Genomic DNA, 23730 nt, shown 5'->3' with positions numbered 1-23730 from the left:
ACTGTTGTTGCTTAACCTTCTAAGATAGTTAGGGTAGTTTTCAGTAACCAGTACTTTATTGCCAAGTGTGACTTGAGGATGATTCTGACTGACTAGTCATTTAAAAACCATTTATAACACTTAAGGCTGTTACACCTTCATTATCTGGAATTAAACTGGTATATATTGTTTTACCCTAATAGTTTTACTTATTTTTATTTAACTTTTAATTTATTTGCTATTTAAGTATTTTAAGGAACTTAACTATAAATACATTTCAGTCACAAATGCAGTTAATTAAGGAGGTACATAAGTAATGCTGCTTCCTACTAAATAGGCTTTATAACATGCAAAACATTCAGAGAAAAGGGGAGTGTTGTTTTTACTCTCAAGGAGCAAGACTAAGGAATTTTAGGCAGAATCATTGTCTAAATTTAAATCTCCTGTTTGCATGATGGCAACAATTAAAGTTATTAAATGCAGGCTCAACAGCCACTACTAATTGTCAGAATACCTCAGATGCATATATTCAGTTTCATGTCTGGAAATAAAGTTTAGATATATTTGTTTATTATAAGCTTTATTGGAATTAAAGATAGAAAACAATATCCTTTATTTTTAATGATTCAAGTTCTTATGACAAAGTGAAATAGTTTACAATAATTACTTTTATATATACTTCATTATATTATCCTTTTAGAGATGTATGTAAGGAATAAAGGTAATCATTTATGAAGTTTAACAATAATCAGAAAATTTTCTTCAAAAGAATTTCTTTAAGTGTGTTGCTAGGTATAAAGCTCATAGTGGCCAAAATACTTATATTAAAAGCAAGAACCCAAGTCATTAAATAAAAACAAGAGCACAGGTGTAAAAACAGGCGCACAAAAACCATGCCCTCATTCATACTTGTCAGGTCACATACGTATTTTTAGGCACTGTCATCTCCTCAAACTGTACCTACAACACGTAGCAGGACTTTTGATGTCCAGATACTACTGCCGGAAAATGACTTAAGGCAACCACGTGCAGAAAGCTTGTGTGATGCACAGGAAAATACAGAGCGTTTCAAAAGTACTGGTAAAGGTTTGCAATGACAGTGTATCTTCATGTGATTAAAAGAACTAATCTAACAATACCACTGGAGAAGTATGAATGTAACAGGCTCTTCACCTTTAAAAAGACTTTTGAGATTTTTAAACAGGTAGACATTTCATTTCTTTGCTGTTTACAGTGAGTATGTGGTGTCTGTACCTTAAGATTAACAGCTGATTAATTATGAGAGCCAGCTACTCCTAAATCATACTATAAAATGGACACATTCTAAATATGGAATGTTTAATATATATATATTGGGCTTCAAAAATGAGTCTTCAAAAATTCCCCATGTTTTATCATATTGCATAGCTGCAAATCCATCTATTATAAAAGTGTTCTGTTCATTCAAGTGGAATTTGGCTCCAGTTGCTTTCAGTCTCCTCCTTTCATACTGTGCAGTGGATCCACAAGTTTATTGTGCACATGCATTAGACCTTGAAGAGAAAAGCACAGTTCTGTTGTATTGGAGATTTTGAACTGTATCTCATATACTTTAGAAAACAAAAGATGTGTAAGAATGTAGGTTCCCACATGATGCAAAATTGTTTTTTTAATGTAAATAGAAATATTTCAGAATGTTTAGTTTTAAATACCTAGTAAATACCAATTTTCAATTATTTATGAATCTGTAGTTCCAGAGTGTGTACAGGTCCTTTGGGAATAAGTAGGAGTAGGAGCAGTTCTTGTCTTCAGGGCTTTGGTAAGACAAAATAACACAGTTTAACATGGACTCGGTTAATACACTTTAATTACATGTGTAAGGGTTGAGTTGGATCCCCAGTCACTTCCTCTACCAGACAGACTCCAATGAAACACTTAGAACTCTCCTTCCACTAGGATGGGCTTGCAGCACATTTAGTCTCATCGAACACATCCACGGAGACACTTGGGCCACACCAAATGCTCCTTGAAATTTGGCCCTATCAAAAATGTCCATGCTTAGAAAACATCCCTGGGTTTAAGTAGCCCAAAGGTTTACACTTTTGGTTTACAGAACTGATACATAAAAAATACTCTGAAGGACCGTTTTTTGGCATGGTCCAAGTGTCTTCATGGATGTCTCAGAACCAAAAATTAAGGGCCTTTTGGTGTACAGCAAACGTCTCCATGGACTTCTTGGGCAGGATCAAATGCCCACTAACATTGGGATAGCTTTAGTTCTCCAAAAGTCATTGCACCCATCCATCTGGCAAGTGCTTTCCCACTGTTTGGGCCTGTATATACAATAGAGATTGATTACAAACCACATGGAGGGAGGTCTACTAAACAAAACAGAAGAGAACCTACACTAACTGCTGATTTCCATGTAGATTTGAATTTCTTATAACTGGTATGCTTTAAATTGTTCTTATTAAAGCTTCTGGGGAAATATCTTCCAGTTACTAATGTCTTAATACATATATACTGTATTTCTTTGAAGGAAACAAAAAGACTGTCCCAATTAATGAACTAAAGATTTTCTATTTTGAGAGTCAAAGAAATGAGTTAAATGTGTCAGAATGTCCAGAACAGAGGCTGGGGAAATGGACTCAAGTAATTTTCTCAGGAAATGGGATGACTGGATTGGGAAGACAGCACACTTAGTTAATAAGTGTTGTATTAGAAGTAGTCCTTGTCAGGAAAGCTGTAGAAGTACCCTAAAATCTAAACTGTGAGGAGCACCTATGAGAAATAAGCAAAGACAGGAACATGCAAAGAACACTTAAGTGTTCATGTAGTAGGAGAAAAACCAGAAGCTAAGAGTCTTAAAAGGAGAGAAAAGAAAACTCATTAGATCTGAAAGTGAGAGTGCTAATCGCTCAACAGCCTACTCCACTGTCTTAACTAATCAGCACCTTAAATTCAACAAGGTCCAGACCCATCTGTTCCCTTCCAAACCTATCTTTGAAAATCCTGTTACCCTTCAATGAGTCAGTCAGCCAACTACAATCCACTGTTTATTTTCTCTCTTCTCTTTTATAATTCAGCAGCGAGACCCGCTGGGCACTACAGATGTAACCCCCACCCCTCCCCACCACCGCAGGCACCTAGTCCTACTAAAACAGACACTGGGTTGCACCATTTCCCTGATTAAAATTCTCCAATTGTTCTGGTTACTTAGGAAATCATTTAGGTTTAAAAAATAATCTCATGTCCTCTCACTTACCCACCTTTAGGCTGAACTGCACCCCAGGTTTGCTGCTGTTACCCCAGGAAAGCTAAGCTTGGCTCCAGTGCAGGATCTTTACAGTTGCTGTTTGACTCAGCATGGGATGCTCTTCTCCCTAAGCAAAGCACAACTCTCTCCTCTTTATATATTAGGTCTTAGCCCACACGTCACCTGAAAATATTAGTGCCACTTTATGCTCTTAAAAGCAACTTTCATTCTTAGATAATATTTTCTACCACATTCCAACTAGAAACGAAGGTCCAGGGCCTTATATTCACTGCTCTAAGTCCAGGGTTTATAAAGGTCACTGCACACAGTAGCTCAATGAACATTTATTTTAAAAAATCTGTGAAGATTTAGTGAGATGGTAGTATCTGGTAGCTTTTTTAAATTTAAAATCAATCTAAAACATACAGTGCTAAAAAGACAGCAGTAGAAACAGACAGGAGATAGAGATTCTGTAGTTCATGGTCCTAGAGGCAGGACAGGAAAGGTCAAGGGCACTGCTGACAGAATGGCTAGACCTTAAGGAAAGGATGGCTAAGCATCAAGGTAAATGTACAGTCTTGGACGCAGAGCTTTGGAGGGGCACATGTTAAGCCTTCCATGAAGCTGGAAGGAACGAAGAAGGGTCAAAAGGTTAAAGTGAGTAATGGGAAAAGTTTAAAAACTGCAAAACCTGGAGCAACAACTAACCCAGGAAATAAAAGGATTTTGTACAAATTCTAAACTAAGCATAAAAGGCATTTCATTGGTTCAGCCTCTGCCTCAGATACATGGCAGCCATTTACCTATCTGGACTTATTTATAAAATGACCAATCTCAGCTCAAAAATTCAAAACATGTTTGGTTTATACATGTCTTAAATAGCATAGTATCTAATACTTGAATGTTTCCATAGTGACAGTTCCTATAATGTAATACAACTCTGACCCCAAATGCTTACTAGTGCTTTGAAGACAAAAAGCCTGTGATAAGAATCCATGAATATGTAGACAAACCTATGACTGTTTCATTCATTAGACTGTTTTATGCAAAGGTATCCCTGAGGCTGGATTTAAAATCACTGACTTCTCAGTATGTAAAACTTTTTCTCAGGGTTGATAAAACCTCCTTCCCATATCCTTTTGGTGCTATAAAGGCTGCTACAGTTAATTTTATACCCTTATAGGGATGAAATCAGCTCTTGGATGTTCAAAGGTAAGAGTTCTGAGGGAAGCCAGAACAGAACGAATCCACAAGCACTCTAAGTGAACGTTCTTTGTGTTCTTCATGGAGGCTAGTTTTAAACTAAACGAGCCATTTTTCCCATGGCCTACATTCTAATATTGGAATTTTCAAGGTTAAAAAAAGACAAAACCTATGGTATCATCATTGTTAAAAAAAACGTTAAACACTCCATATTTAAAAATAACAAGTTAAACTTAGAATGCAGGAAAAAGTAGCCAGTACTGAACCACCTCTGGTGACAAAAGCCATCCATCTGACGAAAATCAAGCACAGCATCAGTCAACCTGGAATCCTAGAAAAGGTTCAAGCAGTCCTCAGTTCTCCCACATTCATCTATAAACTTATCTGCATGATGTATGTGCATGCGTGAGCACTCCTATATGTGCTTTTTCTGAGGACAGTCTCTTCACCAGATTTTCAAAGTGGTCCATGTCCTAAGAAAGGTGAAGAATCACTAACAAGTCAACCCCGGTTTGTCTTGTTGCTCTTAATCTATACATTCCCTTTTAATCTAGTCCATTTTATTAACACAAATTAATGTTCTCTGTTCTATTAACAGTCACTTTTTCTGCTACTATATTAGCTCATATCCTTACATCACATACCCTTCTTCCAGGGCTCTCAATACCAGCAGGTCAACTAGAGTTTTCTTCCATGCCTGGCGGTAATTCCCTCCTTCATTCAGTATCCTTTGGACTTCATTGTGTGACTTACATAATAAAGCACTTACACTGGTAGGGTCTCCTAGTGCTGTGGTCTAATCCCACCACCCACACATCAATCAAGCACCTCCAGTGTACCAGGTACACTTCCAGATGCTGAAACAATGTAGTAAACAAAGTCCTTACCTTTGCGAAACTTTCATCTTAATGCAATATACTACATTGTATTTTCTCAAATCACTTAATGAATGAGTCAACTTTTTAAGAAGAATATCAACCACTTTCAGGCAAGGATAATTCTTATACATTTGATTAACCCTGTGTTAGACAATGTACTTGAAAATACTTTCACCCATGTTTCTTGGCTGATGTAACTAACTGGAAAACATTATTTACATTTTCCAAAAATACACATCAAAAGGTAATGTTTTATAGTGCAAAGGAAATACCTGCTAGTGAGAAAGATTTACCAGATGATATCTCCAGATAAAACAGTATTTAATTGAGATGTTTAATCCATTTCCACAACCAGTATATAAAGAGCAGGAGAAAGGAGACTGGAGAGAACCAAGAACAGAGGGCACAACAAAGACAGTGGTAATTTCAACCATGTGGTGCAGAAAATGTCTTTTTTCCTAGCGGATCATCTTTTAAGGATCATTCTTGATACAATTCATCTACCATTTCTTACAGCTTTGATCATGGAAAAGAATATATTAATGCCTTAAAACACAACTTAAAACATCAGTATAAACATTAAAAATTCAACTCCTTTATGAAATTTTCTTTTTTTTAAAACTATACACTGCGGATATCTTTTATACATAAGATAAGGCTGCTTCCCAACTAGAAATTTAAAAAATGTTATTACTTGATATTTGGATAATAAGTCAAGAATTTACTATGACTTAAGGTAAAAATTGGTAACTTTCTACACAAGAATTTGATTAAATAAATAACTGCTACTTAAGTAGTAAATAAGTAAAATTCTCCTAACGAGTATTAAAAAATGTACAGACTTCCTGACATGTTGCCAGAAGAAGAAAAGTTAAATATCATAGACTTTAAATGTCAATTTTATGGTTTGGGCTTATTGTAAACACATTTAACCATTGTCAGGAAGTTGGAGCAGGGCCTAAAAAGGGTGCAACAGCAATAACAACAACAAAAAGTGTTCATCTTAAAAATATATAAAGCACATAAAATATAAGTTTTATTTAAAAAAGCAAAAACAAGTATTAAACTGTTTTCCTGTGATACCTTTATCTTTCAAAAGGTGTATGTTAAAATAAACTTCCATTTACTGATGATTTTGTTTTAAATGGAGTTTAACCTACAAAATAAGCAAAACCCTTTAAATTCCTGTTGTACTTTTTAGTGATGGCAGAAGAAATGGTAGTGATGGGAATGGAATTTGGATTATAGATGGTAACTCTAGGAGGTGTACATAGTGAGGTGATATATTAACCCAAATAAGGTACGGCAAATATAAAAACTATATTAATAACAGATTTTTATATAGATTTATAATATTATAAATGCACTTTATAGCAAGTTATTCTACCTATATGAAAATACTTTATTGTAAGATGAGATCTATATGAGCCCCCAAACAATATCTCAGTTCCGTTTTTCCCCATGTTAAGAGAGGCGTCCCGACAGAACCTGATGCCCTGCACCTCTTCAAAAACACATGCGGCTCCAAGGGAGAATCCAGCGCCGCCAAAAAAGCAATGCGGCACTCCCCTCACGACCAGCTGGCTGTACGCTTCAAAATGTTTCAGAGAAGCTAGAATCTGGGCAGGTGAACTGGAAGAACTAAATACATATAATCATCTACCGCCCTTCTGTTTCACATTTTCTTTAACATATGCCTATGCCTTTCTGGAAGCAGTATAATTTGGATCGTGCCGTATCCAGAGTTCACTCGTCTACAAGGCGCTGTAACAGCGGACAAATCCCAGACTTGAGGCAAGACTGATCTCGCTCGGCTCACCCACACATAAGCTGTGTGGCTTTGGGTACACAATTTAATGCACACTCGTTTCGTAAAAAATACTTTTGACGAATATTGTGTAACACAGGAAAACACAACACATAAGTGCAAATACAAAACTACGTACAGATGATCACAATTCTGTTTTACAAACTAGACTACTTTAACCGTTCGCCAAACTTGCATCTGTGTCCGCGTTTGGAGTTGCGCCCTACTCACACATTCGGATGAACTACGAGTTACTGGTATCCTTTAAATTGACTTATAATTTTAAGGTTTGTACTATATTTCATGAAGTACTGAAAGTTTTAGACATGCCATTATTTTATTTTATGTACCACTAAGAAAAAAGTGCTACCAGATAAACTAGGATAGGCCACCAATTTTAAAAACATCCCAACTTTAAACAAGATAAAAGTAAAAGAAAATGATGGTGGGGGAAAATGGAGACAACTGTATTTGACAACAAAAACTGTGAAAAAGTGCAAGAAAATATGTCTAAGAGAATGAAATATGGTAACTTCTTTAACCCTGATATCCAAGAAATACAGGTTTGACTGGTTCAGTATAATTTTATTAATACACATTAAGTAAATACCTAGTTACTGGAGTAAAAATTAAAAATTTATATTCACATGCAACATACTTTATGGATTACTTACCTACATATATGGCAATTACATAATATTTTTATATCAGCTATATAAATACAGGTGCTTTATAGAGAGTACCTATTTATACAGCTTGTTTAGGTGTGTGTATATAAGGAATTGACTCAAGCAGGAAATGGTTTCTAACTTGAGTGTCATACTCAAAATCCTCCTTAAAAATATCCTAAATTACCCATTATATCACGCGTAGGTGCTTTTGTATATATAGCCCGGTATGGTGAGGTTTAAGAATTACCGAAACAGACTGACTGACTGCAGGAAGAAGCAAGAAGAAAATACGCGCACGGAAGTCTATGCAAACTCCCGCTTGCTTGTCGAGATGACACCACACAGTCTGACACTTAACGGTTGTAACTTTAATATGTGGGACTAATTTGTTGGAAATTGTGAAGACTAAATGAGATACAGGGCAACCCATCTTATCCACTGATTACACTCTAAATATAGCCCAGAAGAGAGGTGGGACAGATATAAAATCTTACTAAATTTTGGATTTCAGGACAAATTTTATCTACTGAAAATACAGATCAAGAGGTTCTCTTAATGCAAGCAAACAGGAAATTATCTGAAAGCTCTTATATGACGTCAGGTATTCCTTGAATACCATTTCTATCCTTGAAATAACTGGCCAGTATGTCAGCACACTGCCAGTTTTTAATAGGCCACAGTGTAGGATATAACTCCAGAAGCGTGTTCAGTTTTAACTGTCATCTATAAGGGAACATTCTCACATTCTGCTTTTGAAATTTCAATGCTCACCTTTAAAGTATTTCACAGTTTTAACTCTTAATTCTAAGGTAGCATCCTCATCACACACAAAAATAGTTCGTGGATGCTGCTGGAAAGCTGACACAGTCCACATGTGGCTGACTCCTTCTTCTATTGCTTTGTAGAGGGCAAACGCCTTGTGTGCGCCTGTTATGAGGATCATTACCTGAAAAATCATCAACGTCACTTGTTAATTCTTAAAACATTCTAAATGATGGAGATCCTCTGTCTGCTTTAAAACGACTTTAGCACCAATATTCTTGTAAGGGTAAAATAACAATAAATAGCTCCATATTTCTTCAAAGTGCAAGGTATTTATTTACTTCTGTTCTTTAAGGTAATAGGCAAATAAAAACCTGTGCACATTAAGCCCTACAATTGAAGATAAGAAAATCCTTAAATATGATGACCTACTTGTTTCAAAAGAATGCTACAAAAATATCAATGCACTGAGCCCTTGGGAAAATGACAAAGCCCGTGAACAGCTCTGCCAAAATGGTTTTCTTTATAATCATGCTGGGAGTGAACACTGTGACATAAATGGCCTCATGTAATTTTGTTGGAAAAAACTAACCCATGAAAAAAAAAACAACATTTGAGTTATTCTCTGTTCATTTTAAGAATCAGCATAAGAGCTACATTATAATTTAAATATTGTTAAATTTAAAGAAATATTTGTAAAACTTTCAGTTTCATATTTGAGAAATTAGATTGTTCTAAATCTGTTTTTCAACTCATTTACAAAATAAATTTCGGTCTTTAAAGGTTTTTCATATATTAATGAACTTTACATGAAAAACTACATTGTGAGTGACAGTTCCATTGGTAAGTTCAAATCTAGACATATTTGCGTCATGATGAGTTACATGTTAATCATTCTCTTGTCTGTAATTGTCCTCTGAAACTGCCCATCTGGCTGCCAGAAACAAAGGAGTTTAGGGTTTCCCTATAATTTAACCACTTATACCCATGAGTTGACTGTCCTGCTATTTTCAGGGAAGAAAATGATAGCCCACTTAAAAATTTAAAAATTAGGGTATACTGTTCAGAGATCTTGCCTTTTTAAAAATGTACTAAATTTAGAACAGATCCAGTCCTAGAGGAGTTCTTTTCCTGCTGGAAACCAATGTCCCCATACAGTCAGGAGCGCACAACACTAACTTATCCTGAGCCTCCAAAAGTAGCTGAGTATCATCTACCACTGCATCACTGCAACGCACAGTTCTTTACAAGAATATTCACTTAAAAACAGATAAATATAATCAGGGTGATTTTAGGGCCTCAAATTGTAAAGCAGGAGTAGGCAAGGGGAGGAGTACCCCAAAAGAGGTAGTGCCTAACTCTTAGTTTATAGCTCAAAAGACTTAACTTAGCTGAATTCTAAACATGGCAATAAAAAAAAGAAGTTACTGAAAGCTAGACAATTTAAAATGTGAAGAGGATGCAACCAAAATATAACTTATTAGGCACCACAATTCCTCCAACAGCTATTAATATCAAAGGAAAAAATGTTAATTCTTACTTCTCTAGCATCCATCACTGTCCCCACACCAACTGTTAGAGCCATAGTTGGCACCTTCGATAAATCTCCATCAAAATATTTAGCATTTGCCAAAATGGTGTCCATCGCTAGAGTCTTTAATCTTGTTCTTGATACTAAACTGGATCCTGGTTCATTGAAAGCAATATGACCATCTGGACCAATTCCTTGCAAAAGAAATACACACATACACATGTAGATAAGTAAATAAGGCTTTTGAAGTTCAACATGTCTTTAAAAACAAAGGAACAGTTATAATCATGCTTACCTTGTTTATTCGATAGCTGAATTTCCAATGCTGTATTAACATATCTGTTCCTATATGTATTTGCTTCAACAAGTACTTCAATGTTTTTTATATGCTTAGCATTGAGCTGGCATGATTCCATTAGCAGTAAAATTAAGTATGTCCTTATGTTAGAATACTTTACATTTATAAAGCATCTTCACATGTATCACCTCAACAGCAGATATATTTAACAATCTTGTGAGACAGGTTAGGCTTATCTATTTCTCTTACTGCCCCCAACCTTTTTAAACTCAAAAGGAAAGACTGCTGCTCAAGGATAATGTATGACTTGGATAGAGATAATGTATGACAAGGATAAAGTTAGCAATGCAGTAACTACTGAAACAACTGAAATCTAAATTTTCTGATGCCGACCCAGTGGTCTCTTTTTTTTTTCTCACACTTTAACTTGCTTGGTTCTAGTCTAGACAGGACAATTAACTCCTCCTCCTCCTCCTCCTCCTCCTCCCTGTAGTACAGTTTCCTCACTTATAAAAGTGTCTAGACTGGACAAGATATTTCCTAGGGCAGCAGTTTTCTTCAAACTTTTGGTTACTGTAAGCTCTTATAAGAAACACATCTGAGGCTTCAATCGAGTACATGTACACACCCATACACACATAAATATCATTAAAACAAGAACTACATGGAACAACAGCCTTGCTAGGAGCCATACAAGCTACTCTGGATTACATTCATTTGAATGTAGCTTGGCTTACATTCAAAACATACAAGAAGGAAATACTGCATGTGACTGACTATATTGATTTCATGACTTAATAGTGGGTGACATACAGTTTGAAAATACTGCTTCAAGGAGATCTGTCAGCTCTAATGTTCTAGGAGACATTCTTTATCTGAAGGATAATGCAGGTATACCTTTTTATAAAATCAACACTCTGTCTACAACACAATAAATCAAGTTCCATTTACATGTACCCTATTAACTAGTTGGATTTCTGGCGATCTCAATAAAAAATACACCCGCCAGATCTCTGAGTCAAAAATTCAGTTACATTTATAATTTGCATATTTACTTTAATGATACTGTATTTTACTGACTCTTTAATACACAGTTCTGACAAATTATTCCCAGGTGACAAGGTAAAACATGACAAAGAGTAACCTGGTTTTAAAGGAAGAAAGAAGAAATGAAAACCTTAGGAAGCAGATATACTACTACCAAAGCACAACAACCTAGGAGTTTTTAATGTGGAGAGATAAAGCCAGACCTACGAGTGGCTAATACATATGGGCTGTTTCCATTATTAAGTATATATCTGCTTGTGAAAACATGTTTTAAATAATAAATATGTATCTTTCTAGATTTGTAAAACTATCTTGTTTCACCTCTTAAATATACTTCTGCCCAAATATTTATATTTCTCCATGCGTGTATAAAGAGGAAAGGATGGAGCCAGGAAACTGGAAATTCTGGGGGAAACAGGAAGTCGTCCAGACCAACACTAGCGGTCTCCCTGGTGATTTGGGTCACATCCGAGTGAACAGCACTAGTTCTTAGTGGAGAAGGGTCCATGTATTCCTTTAATAACGATCAAAAGTTGAGCTTTCTGGTATAAAATGACAGTTTTCAAATGTTCATAGTGGTTTACAAGGCTTTATAAAACTTTAAAAAAAATAATCATGAAATCTAAAAGCAAGACTAATTCTTATTCGGTCTACGTCAAAACTAGGATATCAGAACCTTTATGAAACACCTCTAAAACCTCAGGTCTGGATTATGCAGGGTGGGACAAAAGTAGATTTGCAGATGTTTGCATGGCAAATAATACAACAATAAATAATAATACAAGAGCAATCTGTTTCACATTCCCACAACTGTAAACCTACTTTTGCCATACCCTGTATGTTTTTCTTGTGTCCCTTATAGTTTGTGGGGTACACTGTGAACTTCACAAGAGTAAAACTTGATCTTCTTCATCACTGTATCCTTACCATTTAGCTCAACACATGACACACAGGAGGTCCTCCCTAAATAATGGCTGAATAAATGAATGGATGGCTGCTGTCCTTGAATATGCTCATAGTTTCTCCCTGCTGCTTCTGCCCTGCTCTGCTCCCCTCAGAACAGGGGCTAGAGCAGTCCTAATACCTGCGTGTCTCTCAGGCAGAATGACTGTGGTCTAGGGTAAGTAGTTGTCCCCACCTGAAATAATCAGAATTTCTTTCTGGGGATTCTGAAACTTAGTGAGGGTTACTGAAGGAAGACAGGCATCCGGAGCTGAGGCAGCTGATGACAGCAATGCGGGAAAGGGAGGATGAGTCGTCCCTGCTTCAGAGATCTGAGGCTCCCCGGTTCTTGTTCTCCCAAAGACTTGGTTTCATTCAACTCTTCTCACCCAACAATCATTCCGATTAACTCAACTTTGACCCCATTAGTCCTTTAAGGCTACTTGCAAACCAAGGGAAGTAATACATTCTAATCATGTATCCAAAGGAATGTGTTAAAGTTTTCCTTACTGTCTTCTTTTATTTTCTCTTTTTAAAAACAAATTGTCTTATAATAAAGTTAACAATGCCTTTAGAGTGCTACTTATAAAATTCCATGTCTATGTACTTTATTGCCGCACGGGGTCAGGGAGAGCGTGATACACTTCCATCTCAGCACCTCCCTCATCAGAGGAAGAGTGAGACCCTTTGGGAGTGCCCTTCCCCTTCCCCTTCCTCCTGAAGGAAGGGGGCTGCTGCTGTGTTCTCCCACAGTGAGCACTGTGGCTTAAACATCTTAAACTCCCCACTTTGGCCTGGAGCACAACCTGCAATCTCTAATCCAACTTTACCTTTAATAAAGCTGAGATTTTGATCCCATTTGGCTCAGTTCTTAGTGTTTTTATTAACCAAATCCTGGAACAAAAGAAGGGTAAGTGGTAAGACCCAGATACCAAGCCTCATCTTAAAATTCCAATGATGAGAAACCTAGATCAACAAAGGCAAAGAATCAAATGAGATTCTTTCATGAGTACACATCCAATAATAGGGTACCAAACAGGTCAAAGTTTAAAGAAAATGAAATAAACTAACCATTCGTTCTGTATACACAGAGCAACTGTGTCCTTCGAATGGTAAATGCAAACTGTGGGACCCTAGACCATCACATGACTGCAGTGAAGATGCTAATAGCAGAGGCAAGGAAATCCTGTTGTTAAGGGTTTTTTTTCTTTTTTTGGCGGGGGAGGGGGGGACAAAAACTACAGAACGCTTAAGATAAAAATTGGTTAAAAAAAGAAGGTATAGTTCTTTTTTGTAGTAAAAGTGAATGATAATTATAATCTATACACTACTTACTCACGGGAGAAGTAAGGTGACTTATAGTGAGAAAATGAACCAGAAAAGGTTAGCGAAAAGGAAATGAGAAGTGACTTAAAGCTCTGAGGAGAGAAGAAAGCTCTACTGGAAATCTCTGACAAGGGAGATTAGATTCAGCCTTAAATATTATGTTAATCTATGGATGCTTTCTGGCAAGCAGGCGAAAGGATAAAGTAGAGTTAGAGTTATCAGTTTTTTCCCCAGTAAGTTCTGCTTCCTGACATGGAGTCCCTAAAGGATTTGACATATGGATCCTTCTGTAAAGTCAATAAAATAATAGGAAAAAAGTGTTCAATGAAGTAAAAAAATTTTTTCATGTAGCCATTTTTTATAATGAAAAAATAACTACAATCTTTTTTTGTATAACAGTTAAGAGAAAATACTTCATGATATAACTAAAGTAAACAGTTTAGGTATACTGTATAGCAGTAATTTTACTAGATTTTGGTACAGAATTTAAAAAATCTAAAGAACACAGGGGAAGTGCACTCCTTAAACATTTTCAAGTATCTACTTCCTTAGCCTTGATATTTGCAAGTGCAAATAGTAATTATCTCAGAATTGAGCCAGATGGACAAAAGTGAAGTGCAAATGTTTTCCAGGAATCCTGAGGTAATATGAGCAAATTTTATTTAAAATGCAAATAACTTTTCTATTTTGAAAAGCAAAATAGTGTAAGTTGGACTCTTGCTCAAATAAAAATCATTCTATCTACACGAGAAAGTAACTGATAGTGGTTCTGCTGGGCAGAGATAAAACTTCCCTTAAAGAGAGAACTTTAATCTTGCCAGATACCTTTATAGGTGGGTTATTCAGTTTAAAAGCAAGAAACGTAGTGAATTAAGGAACAATTATTTCAGCATCTACAGTTCAGAGAGAAAAGACTGAAGGAACACTGAATAGAATACCCACTACATACCAACCACTGCGCAAGGCATTTTATACATTTTAACACAGTTAGTGCTCACACATTTTGGAATGGTTAACATTAATCCTGCTTTACAAATGACTTCATTACACTGAACCTCAATTAACTTCCCAAAGTTATACAAATAACAAGTGGCCAAAACAGGATGAAAATTTATGTTTGACTGGAAAACCCAATTTTTCCCAAGGGCAACCAACTGACTCAACCATAGTTGGCCACCTCAACCATAAATTAACCTCATACAGTTCCAGTGAAGAGCTAATTCATGTAATTTTCAGCAGTCTTCTAATAAGTTAATTATAAGATACATCCAAAGAACTTAATGTTAATTTTGAGCTTCAGTATGTTTAGTTGAATACTAAAGAATCTGCCAAAAAACTATTTTAGTTTCCGTGTAGTTGATGTTATTCTGATGTTAAGACACTATTTTGTTGGTAACAAATCAGCTGTCTCAAATGCTTCAAACTGATGACAGAAAACTAGGTTGTTATCACGAAGGAAGAAACTCTTCACCTATTTTCGGTGGTAGTTATACACACTCAGACATCTCCACACATAAGTTTCTAGTGGAATTAGGCAGTTCAGCATTTGATAACTTTGGTAGATTATGAAGATAATCACACTGCTTAATATTAACCAAAGGCTGCTGATAATAAAATCTTACATCTTTCTTACCTAATTTCTTAGTGAGATAGAGCAAATTAAGTGACTAGTAGAGAAATGCTAAAATCCACTTGTTCCACATGTGACTTTTAGAAATTTAACCCCCTTACAGGACAAGAGGCTGGGTTGGTGTTAAAAAAGAACAGAATAAGACTATCGTTTAGGAAGAGAAACTCAGGAATCGGGATCTGTTTCTCAAACATAAGATTATTTTTTGATGAAAATAAGGTAAAATAGAAATCAGAAGCTGAGCAAATGTGTGTTATAGAAGACACAGGTGTTCTTCACACTAAGCAATGGTGAGATTTTTTTTTATTCACAGCACCTTAAGCAAGTATTAATAAGACTAACGACAAAATGTCATACATACCTCCAACAAAGAGATCAATTCCCCCAGCTTCTTTTATTTTCTTCTCAAATGCATCACATTCTGCTTGTAAGTCTGCAGCATTTCCATCAAGGATATGAGCATTATTAGGATCTATATCAACATGCTTAAAAAAGTTATTCCACATATAAGAATGGTAGCTTTCCGGATGATTTCTGGGAAGTCCTAAATATAAAGTTAGTAAATATAAGTGTAATTATTTTCAGAAATAAATCTAAAATGTACTTTTCTGATTAAGCTTTCAATGCTATTTAAAATATATAATCTTTCTACACCACATTCAACATAAAAGCATTTTTATGTGGAATATATGCCAGGCATAATTTTAAGCACTGTACATGTATGCTAACTCAACTTGTACGTCTATAAAAATATCGTCATTCCTATTTTACAGGTTTACAATAGAAGCACAGAAAAGGTAAACAGCTTTCTTACAGTTACATAACTCATAGAGGGGCTGGAACTCAAACACCAAAGTCTAATTCATGTGCATTTAGTCACTAGATTCCATTTGTCAAACATGCAAAATTTTAACCAATGGAACTGATGTGTTAAACTTAATGTAAATTAACCACACAACTAAAATGATGGTCCATGTTCCTCCTATATTCTTCCTATGTGCCTACAAAATATATTGAATCACAAGAGTTCTTGGCTATCACTTAGGCTACCAATAAACATGTTTTATTATATGTAAATGTTAGCACTGTTTATGTGCATCACAGATCTTTCAAGTTAAGCAAGTTAACAATCAATAAATTATAAAAAATTTAAAGCTACAAATATAATAGCCTTAAACTTACAAAAATCTTTATTTTGCTAATTACTTTTATATTGATATATTACTTTATTCCTCACAAGAAGACTGTTCTTAACTTTGCCTTCAGGAAAATATTTTAAAAGAATAAGAAATGTGAACAGATTAGGTAAAAGTTATGAGATTAGTAAATTTCAGAGATCAAGATGGATACAGACCTTCTGATTCTTAGTCCTATATCATTCTATTATGTTGTGCTATTATTGCAAAAATACAGACTTTTTATAGTAAATCCCCAACCTCATCATAAACTATATATTATACTCTAGAAGTATATTCATATTATATTGAAAACATAACTGCAAATTACATGAAATATTCTCAAAATATATTCACTTTACTTAAAAATAATATATATAATATATCCAAATAATATATTTAAAAACATAGCTTACCTACATACTCATCCATGTTAAAGGTCTTCACATATTTAAAAGAAAGGTCTCCATTTTTGTGATATTCTATTAGTTTTTTATAACATCCTAATGGTGTACTACCTAAAACAGATAAAAGTTATATTTTCTAACATAACATAAATTTAACTTAAAAGTTTACATTTTAATCCTATATCTCTACTATAATAGGCAAACAATTCTTAGTATCTAAATATGTACTCAATTAACACATATATAATTAATTAGTCTCTTTTGAAGGTATCTCTTCAGATATTTTATTAAACTAGAATGTGCTGATAAAGTTGGAAATCTGTCAATAGAAATTATAGTTCAGAAAATTATTCTTGAGTTGTCAGGTATTTGGAATTAGTATATATATTCCAAGATTAGAGACTTTTAAAACATTTGCATTTAAAAAAAATCTACCTCTTGAGAAAAAAATTTAGAGGATTTGTAGTCTAAAGGATATATGAATGGATCAAGTGTTGACTATGTATCCAAATCAAAAGGATAATCAAAGCCAAAATTAAATACTGTCCCTACCTACTTTCAAAATTGACTCTGAAACTGGCAAGGATTGAGTAAGGAAACAGCCTTCAAGTTTTTAACTGGACTTCCCGTTCCTCATTTGTTATGTGTTATCTTCAGCATGTATCAGCAGAATGCATATGTAAAATGACTTCCAGGAAACGGGATCTTGACTTTGGGTACTTCATCTGAGTCCCTAATTTTATTGTTTTATAAATATAATTCTTTATATGGTCTATAAAATTAAAAGAATTTGTTTAAATCCTTCATGATATGGTACAATAAACTTAAGTCAATTTAGCCACTTGAGAATGGCCTCCCTTTATTTTCTGAATACACTATACTTTTTCATCTAGTTACAAACTGGAAGGTGGGATTGGCTGCATTCTAACAGCAAGTGCCCTGGTCTTTCAATTCTGGGTTAGAGTGTCGATTCCTCGTCCACCCATCATTGCAAAACAAAGTACCTGTGCACAAAATGTCTACTTAAGTGGTAGGCAGAACTAAACAGTCTCTGGCAAAAAATAAAGTGTATATGTTTATACATATAAATATATATATATATATACACACATGTGTGTATATGTATATATGTACATATATACACATAGAAACAAATTCTATAGTAAAAGGACAGCCTCTCATTTGAGAATAATAGATGTGGCTGTAAATAATAAATATCATATGGACAGATTCAGAGAACAAAAGACTAATAGATTTTCTTAAAGTTAGGCATACACATTGCTTTAAAATGCAATTAATAATTTAAAATTTATGTTGTCAAATTTTATGATTCCTTCTCAAAGAACCTCAGCCCACTAACATGAAAAATGGCTAAAAAATGGATAAATATGCTTTTCCCTCTTTCCTCTAAAAGCGTAAGTATGCTGGGTCTATCTTTCTATAACTATGTCTATGGAAATCCCTCTTAATTTAAGGATATATAAATTAAAAAGTGAGAAATTTTCACAGTAGTGAAAACAAAAAAAAAAACATGCATTTTCCCACTTTTAAATCAAAGTGGCTAAAGAAAAAAAACCAGAAGATATGGCACAGGGTGTACCAATTTTAAAAATTCATTTAAATATTTACTTTGCAATACTCAGTAAAAATTAATATTTAGCAAGAGCTTACTATAATTCTGATAAAATAAAGATTAAGACTGTTTCTATCCTAGGAGAACTCAAAAGATGGGGCGGCAAGCACAGAGTAACTTTAACACAGGAAAACTATTAAAAATAACCTATAAGAAGTCCAGAGAACTTGTAACGAATCCAAGAAAACTTGGTCTTGCTTGTTGGTGGAAGGATCAAAGAAGATGACATTTCAACTAAGTCTTGAAGGAGCGGAGTTCCAATAGTCCAAGAGAAGGTAAGGTGCAGTGGAGAACAGAAAGAAATGGGGGAGGAGGTTCAAAGACAGCCTTTGTATGCCTTCCATGTGCTAGATACAATACTAATGTTTTCATACATTATTAGCTCATGTACACCCCAAAACCTTGGGAAGTTGGCATTATCTTTCCCATTATGAAGATAAAAGAATTGGGTCAAAAAAGATTCAAGAATCTGCTAAATATCACATGGCGGTGAAGCCAGAGATCCAATAGTTTGTTTGGTTCCAGAGCTCATATAGTTTTCATTATATAACACACTAGCAACATGAGTTAAAGTAAAGCCAGCAAATTCAGGCCTATTCTTTAAACTAAAAGCAGGCTAATTTTCCTGTCATGATTCAGTTCAGGGGAACAGTGGGAATAAGTCAGGGAAGTAGGCCAGGCCTATAGCACTCAGGCCCTTTAATGTCAAGCTTGTTAAAATCACTTCAATAAATACACTGAGCAGATATATCTCGGAAATCGTGCTTGGTTGGAGGGTAATTACAATAGAGCGTGATACTTGCAATTACAGAAACGTGTGCTCACATTTCGAAAGCACGGAGAATAGGAGGTATGATTAACACTGTCAATGGCCAATGGTCCATGAAGGAGAAAAGCAGGAAAACACCACCGATGGTTTTCCAGAGATACATTTTTGTCAGGCACATTACTAGGCAGCAATACTAGCCAAAACAAAGCAAAAGTTGTATATCTAAATACACAAAAAATGTTTAGCACTGTTGGCAGTTATGACTCTGAAGCCTGTCTGCCCTCACACTCAAATTACGGTTTATTTCTACATCATACTTAAGCCAGAGTGACTAAGTTAGGTGGCCTGAATGTAGCACAGGTCTACAGTATGCAAACTGATAAGAAAGCCATGGTTCAACCACCGGAGCTCACATATCAGAACTGTGGTTGCTGGGAAGGCCCAGCAATGGGGTGTACGGTTGTATAAAGTGCCCCTCTGCCATTTGCCATTCTCATCAAGATCTACTGCACTGGACCAAAAAACAAAAGTAAAACAACAAACAGACAAAAAAAGTCAACTTCATAAACTAAAGATTAGCTTTCATAAAAATTATGCAAGTGCAAAAAATATTATGATTGTACATTTTACGTGGTTGGCATGTGTTGGGAATGGGGAGAACAGGAGGAGAAAGTACTGTTTAAATAAAACACATTTATGGGAACTTTAAATTTATATAGTATTTGTAGTATACAAGGGACTTGCACATGCACTCTTATCTATGCTCAGAACAGACTGTAAGCTGTTGTTGTCCTTATCTTTCCAGGAGGTAAAGAAATTGAGGACCAGGAATGTAGAACAAATGCCTTGCAGAAAGCAAGTAGCAGCTCTGATTCCAGGTCCACTACTGTTCCTGTGGGAGTCTACAATATCAAATAAAGTGCCACAGTGTCAATGACGCTACTTGGTTATTTTTCTAAGAAAAAACTTGACAGAGAACTAAATTCAATGAAATATGTAATGAATGCTTATATTTATTGTCATGAAAACATACCAATCTGTAATTTTCACTTAGACTACTTCTATAAAATAAAGAAAATAAACAGAAACAGCAAAGGGCTAATACGACAATATGAAGCAGCTAAGGTGAAAGTAACAGGCAACGGCACATACTCTAGGTACCTCTTTGTGGTTAATAGGAAGGATAATCTAATAGAAATTTTATGAACAGTGAAAGTGACATCCCTAAAACAAACAAAAACTACAAGCAAAAGGTACAAAAATACTATGACCATCACTTAAGTTAGGGGATTTCCTTCTGTATTTTGGAGTGGGAGGTGAGACAGAATTTAAACAAAATATAGTTACAAAATATAGATGCTAGATAGACAGATGATAGATAAATAGATAGGTAGGTAGATAGATTTCTGGCTTTATATACTAATACATTCAATCAGTGATATGATAAGAAATAAATGAGAAACATTTTATTAATGGAAATCCTTCAATCCCATAACTTCAAATATCTAAAATGGGGGGAAAGGTGCATTACCTGTTGGTAAACCCAGGGTGAAGTATCTGTCCTGTCCAGGTTTGAACTGGATGATGCGATTACAGATGTATTTGGCTGCCCATTCACTAGCCAAGTCATAGTTATCGAGAATTACAAGCCTCATTACGGTGATGCACAGCTTCTAGAACAAGAAGTTCAAACCTGAGAAAATTCCACTGCAGAACCCTTGAAATAACTTACAGACACTTAAATAGAAGTGTAACAGCCTGATGAATTAAAAACAGACATTACTTAAGAAAGACACACACGAATACAAATACATGTATTTGTATTCATGTGCTTTGATAACAGTAGTAATAGCTGTTCTCTTTTAAACAGACCTTGGTTTCTGGGTCATTTTAGTACATATAATAATCCTAACAACAATCTGCAAAAGTAAATATAATGCCCAGTTTTGGATGAGGACAGAGACTCACACAATTTACACAGTTACTAAGTGATGAAGCCAGAATTCTTATCAAGGAAAATTTAGATAAATAAAGACACTACATTGTCTCTACAAGGATACTGTATGAATCAACATAAAACAAACCTAAAGGCAAACAAGGCAGTACTCATTTCTTGATTGCAAGTTAATGGTGTAATGATTACTCAGCAACTTTTTGGTTATTTACTAACATCCAGAATTCTCCCTATAAATAATATAAAAATCAAACTTCCCTTTATTAAATAATGTTTTTATAAAAATGATATTTGGACTTTAAAACTTTTTCAATCAATGTAGAAAGGTAGAAAAAAGTTCAAAAAATCAACCCAAATCCTATGACTCATAAGTAATTCTATTATTATTAGGCTTACATCTTGCAGATATCTGATGCACACAAGTAAACAGAATGTATAGAAATAATTTTTAATAATGGGATCATACTATACATGCTATTTTTGAGTGTTTAAAAATACTTTTATTTGAGATGATTAAAAATTTTTTAATTAGATTTATTGAGATGACATTGCTTAATAAAATTATATTGATTTTTGACATACTATTTTTAATAGATATCATAGCACTAAATTTTCCCTGCATTCAATAAAAGAAAAACAAAGTGAACTAAGAAACTGCTGATCTTTGGGAAAAATTTCTTCACAAAAAGCAATTTCAGTTCCTAAAAGAGTACTGTACAGTTAACAGAAATTATACAAATATTAAAAGAGCAGAGTCATTTAAAAACTATATGCTTCCATTTTAGACAATGTGGATTGACCTAGTATAATGAAAGGAAAAATTGCATTGTTACACTTTCTTACATCCTGATTTCTGTAAGATGTATCATTTTTGTATTGCCAAGATTTGTAACATTTACACTGTAACCATAATTTCCACATTTTAATTCTCAAGTTTTCTATTTCTATAATCCCAGATTTAATTTGGTTTTATATTTACATGGATTTGTCACCCAACCAATCCTTTCAGAAACTGCTTTAGCAGCAGAAGTCCTGAATTCTGTACCCACACGCTTTACATGGAATAAGAAGTCAACTTCTTTAAATCCACAGGGGCAGGTCACATTACAATGAATATACAGAACCTAAACAAGGTCCTTGGGAACATAACAATTTAGGCTTCTGGCATAACAACAAAAATTATGATCACTAACATCTGGAACTCTGGCACAGTAACAAGAGGTAAATAGCGTTTGCTTATTTAAAACATAGATTCCCAGGTCACTCTCACTGAACCCCATTTCTGAAATGGGGTTCCAGGAATCCCCATTTTTACAAATAGCATATCTGATTCTTTCTAACGGGTTAAATTTGGAAAAGAACCCCACACCGCACTAGATGGCTGCATTGGAAAGAGGTTCAAGTAAGTCAGATCAGGTACAGGCAAGTTTTGTCTATTTTTTAAACTGTCTGGAGTCCAAAATGAATCAATTCACCCAGAGAAAAGCAGAAAGGTTTTGCCAGAGTTGTGCATGCAAATTAGGAAATGTGTTTCTGCCAGTCCTCAGAGATCCAAACTTCTATAGCCCTGGGCCATTTTCTGGCATCACAACCAGAGAGCTCTGAAAAAGTGACACAGCACCACACCTTCCTTCATCTTCCCCAGGTGCTGATTCATTTTTGAAGAAAGGGCTGCTGAACACAAATCTCAGAACTTTAGAGCTGGGTGGGAACTTCTACACGACTTGGGTTTCACGGGCAGCGTAGGATCTATGCTAGAATCTAGACTTCCAGGGTCGCTGCTGCGGGCTTCTTCCCTACATCACACAATAGCTAACCTGAAAAGGTCCCAGAAGCCCGGACCAAGCAGAGCACCAGCGGGGCGGGGTGCCCGCTCCCAAGGAGGTGCCCTGGGCAGCAGAGAAGGGTGTGGTTTCTGCCAAAAAGAAAAAAAGAGAAGAGTCTGGGGCTGCAGACCCACTTACACTGCGCGGTTGCCGGGCCCAGACACTCCAGAAACTCCAGAGACAACCAAGTGAAGATGATTTAAGAATTTTTGACAAGTGTCAGAGGAAAGCCGCCAAAGAGTAGGCGCCAGACGGAAGCCCCTTCCCTGAGCCCAAAGTGTGACCTGGAGGACCAGCCAAGTTTGATGCTGGTCGTCCTTCCTCCTCCGCCCCGTCCCCGCGCGCCTCGCGGGTCCCCGGACTCCCCAACGACCCCGGGGTCCGCCTCCCTCTCTCGGTACCAAGCGCAGCCGTGGGGACAGGGACCAGCCGGGTCTTACCGCCCGACTCTCCTTCTTGGCCAATATCCCTGGACTCACCCGCTCTTCTGTCCCACCCGCTCTTCTGACGCTCGAACAACCAGAATGGCCAGCACTTAGCAGCCCCCGATCGGCCCGGGACCGCAACTGGAGCGCGAACCCTAAGACCCGGATGCAAAACGAGAGGAAGGGAAGGTGCCGAGGCCTGCGCGCGGTGCGCATGCGCAAGCTCCCGCTC

The 23730-nt window shown here is 35.8% G+C and overlaps 1 protein-coding gene across 5 annotated transcripts; it reads right to left on the bottom strand.

Annotated features, from left to right (window-relative positions):
* Positions 1-875: 875 nt before the first annotated feature.
* Positions 876-23686, bottom strand: GNPDA2 (glucosamine-6-phosphate deaminase 2). Of its 5 annotated transcripts, none has more exons than XM_037151665.2 (8): positions 23553-23686; positions 20825-20966; positions 16901-17002; positions 15671-15853; positions 10076-10260; positions 8545-8719; positions 1671-1772; positions 876-1511 (listed from the first exon to the last, which is right to left on the bottom strand). In XM_037151665.2, the coding sequence occupies exons 2-7, from the start codon at positions 20946-20948 to the stop codon at positions 1696-1698; spliced, it is 846 nt and encodes a 281-aa protein (XP_037007560.1). In that variant the 5' UTR covers positions 20949-20966; positions 23553-23686; the 3' UTR covers positions 876-1511; positions 1671-1695. The 5 variants fall into 5 exon arrangements, with proteins under 5 accessions (XP_037007560.1, XP_037007558.1, XP_053528407.1 ...); XM_037151663.2 differs by having other exon boundaries at positions 20825-20963; XM_053672432.1 differs by lacking the exon at positions 23553-23686 and adding an exon at positions 23065-23162.
* Between the last annotated feature and the right edge of the window lie 44 nt (positions 23687-23730).

Source organism: Artibeus jamaicensis, unplaced genomic scaffold, assembly GCF_021234435.1.
Source record: "Artibeus jamaicensis isolate MK-2021 breed Jamaican fruit bat unplaced genomic scaffold, CSHL_Jam_final contig_76, whole genome shotgun sequence".
In the NCBI taxonomy this organism is placed as follows: Eukaryota; Metazoa; Chordata; class Mammalia; order Chiroptera; family Phyllostomidae; genus Artibeus; species Artibeus jamaicensis.
This window is presented reverse-complemented; position numbering and strand designations above follow the sequence as displayed.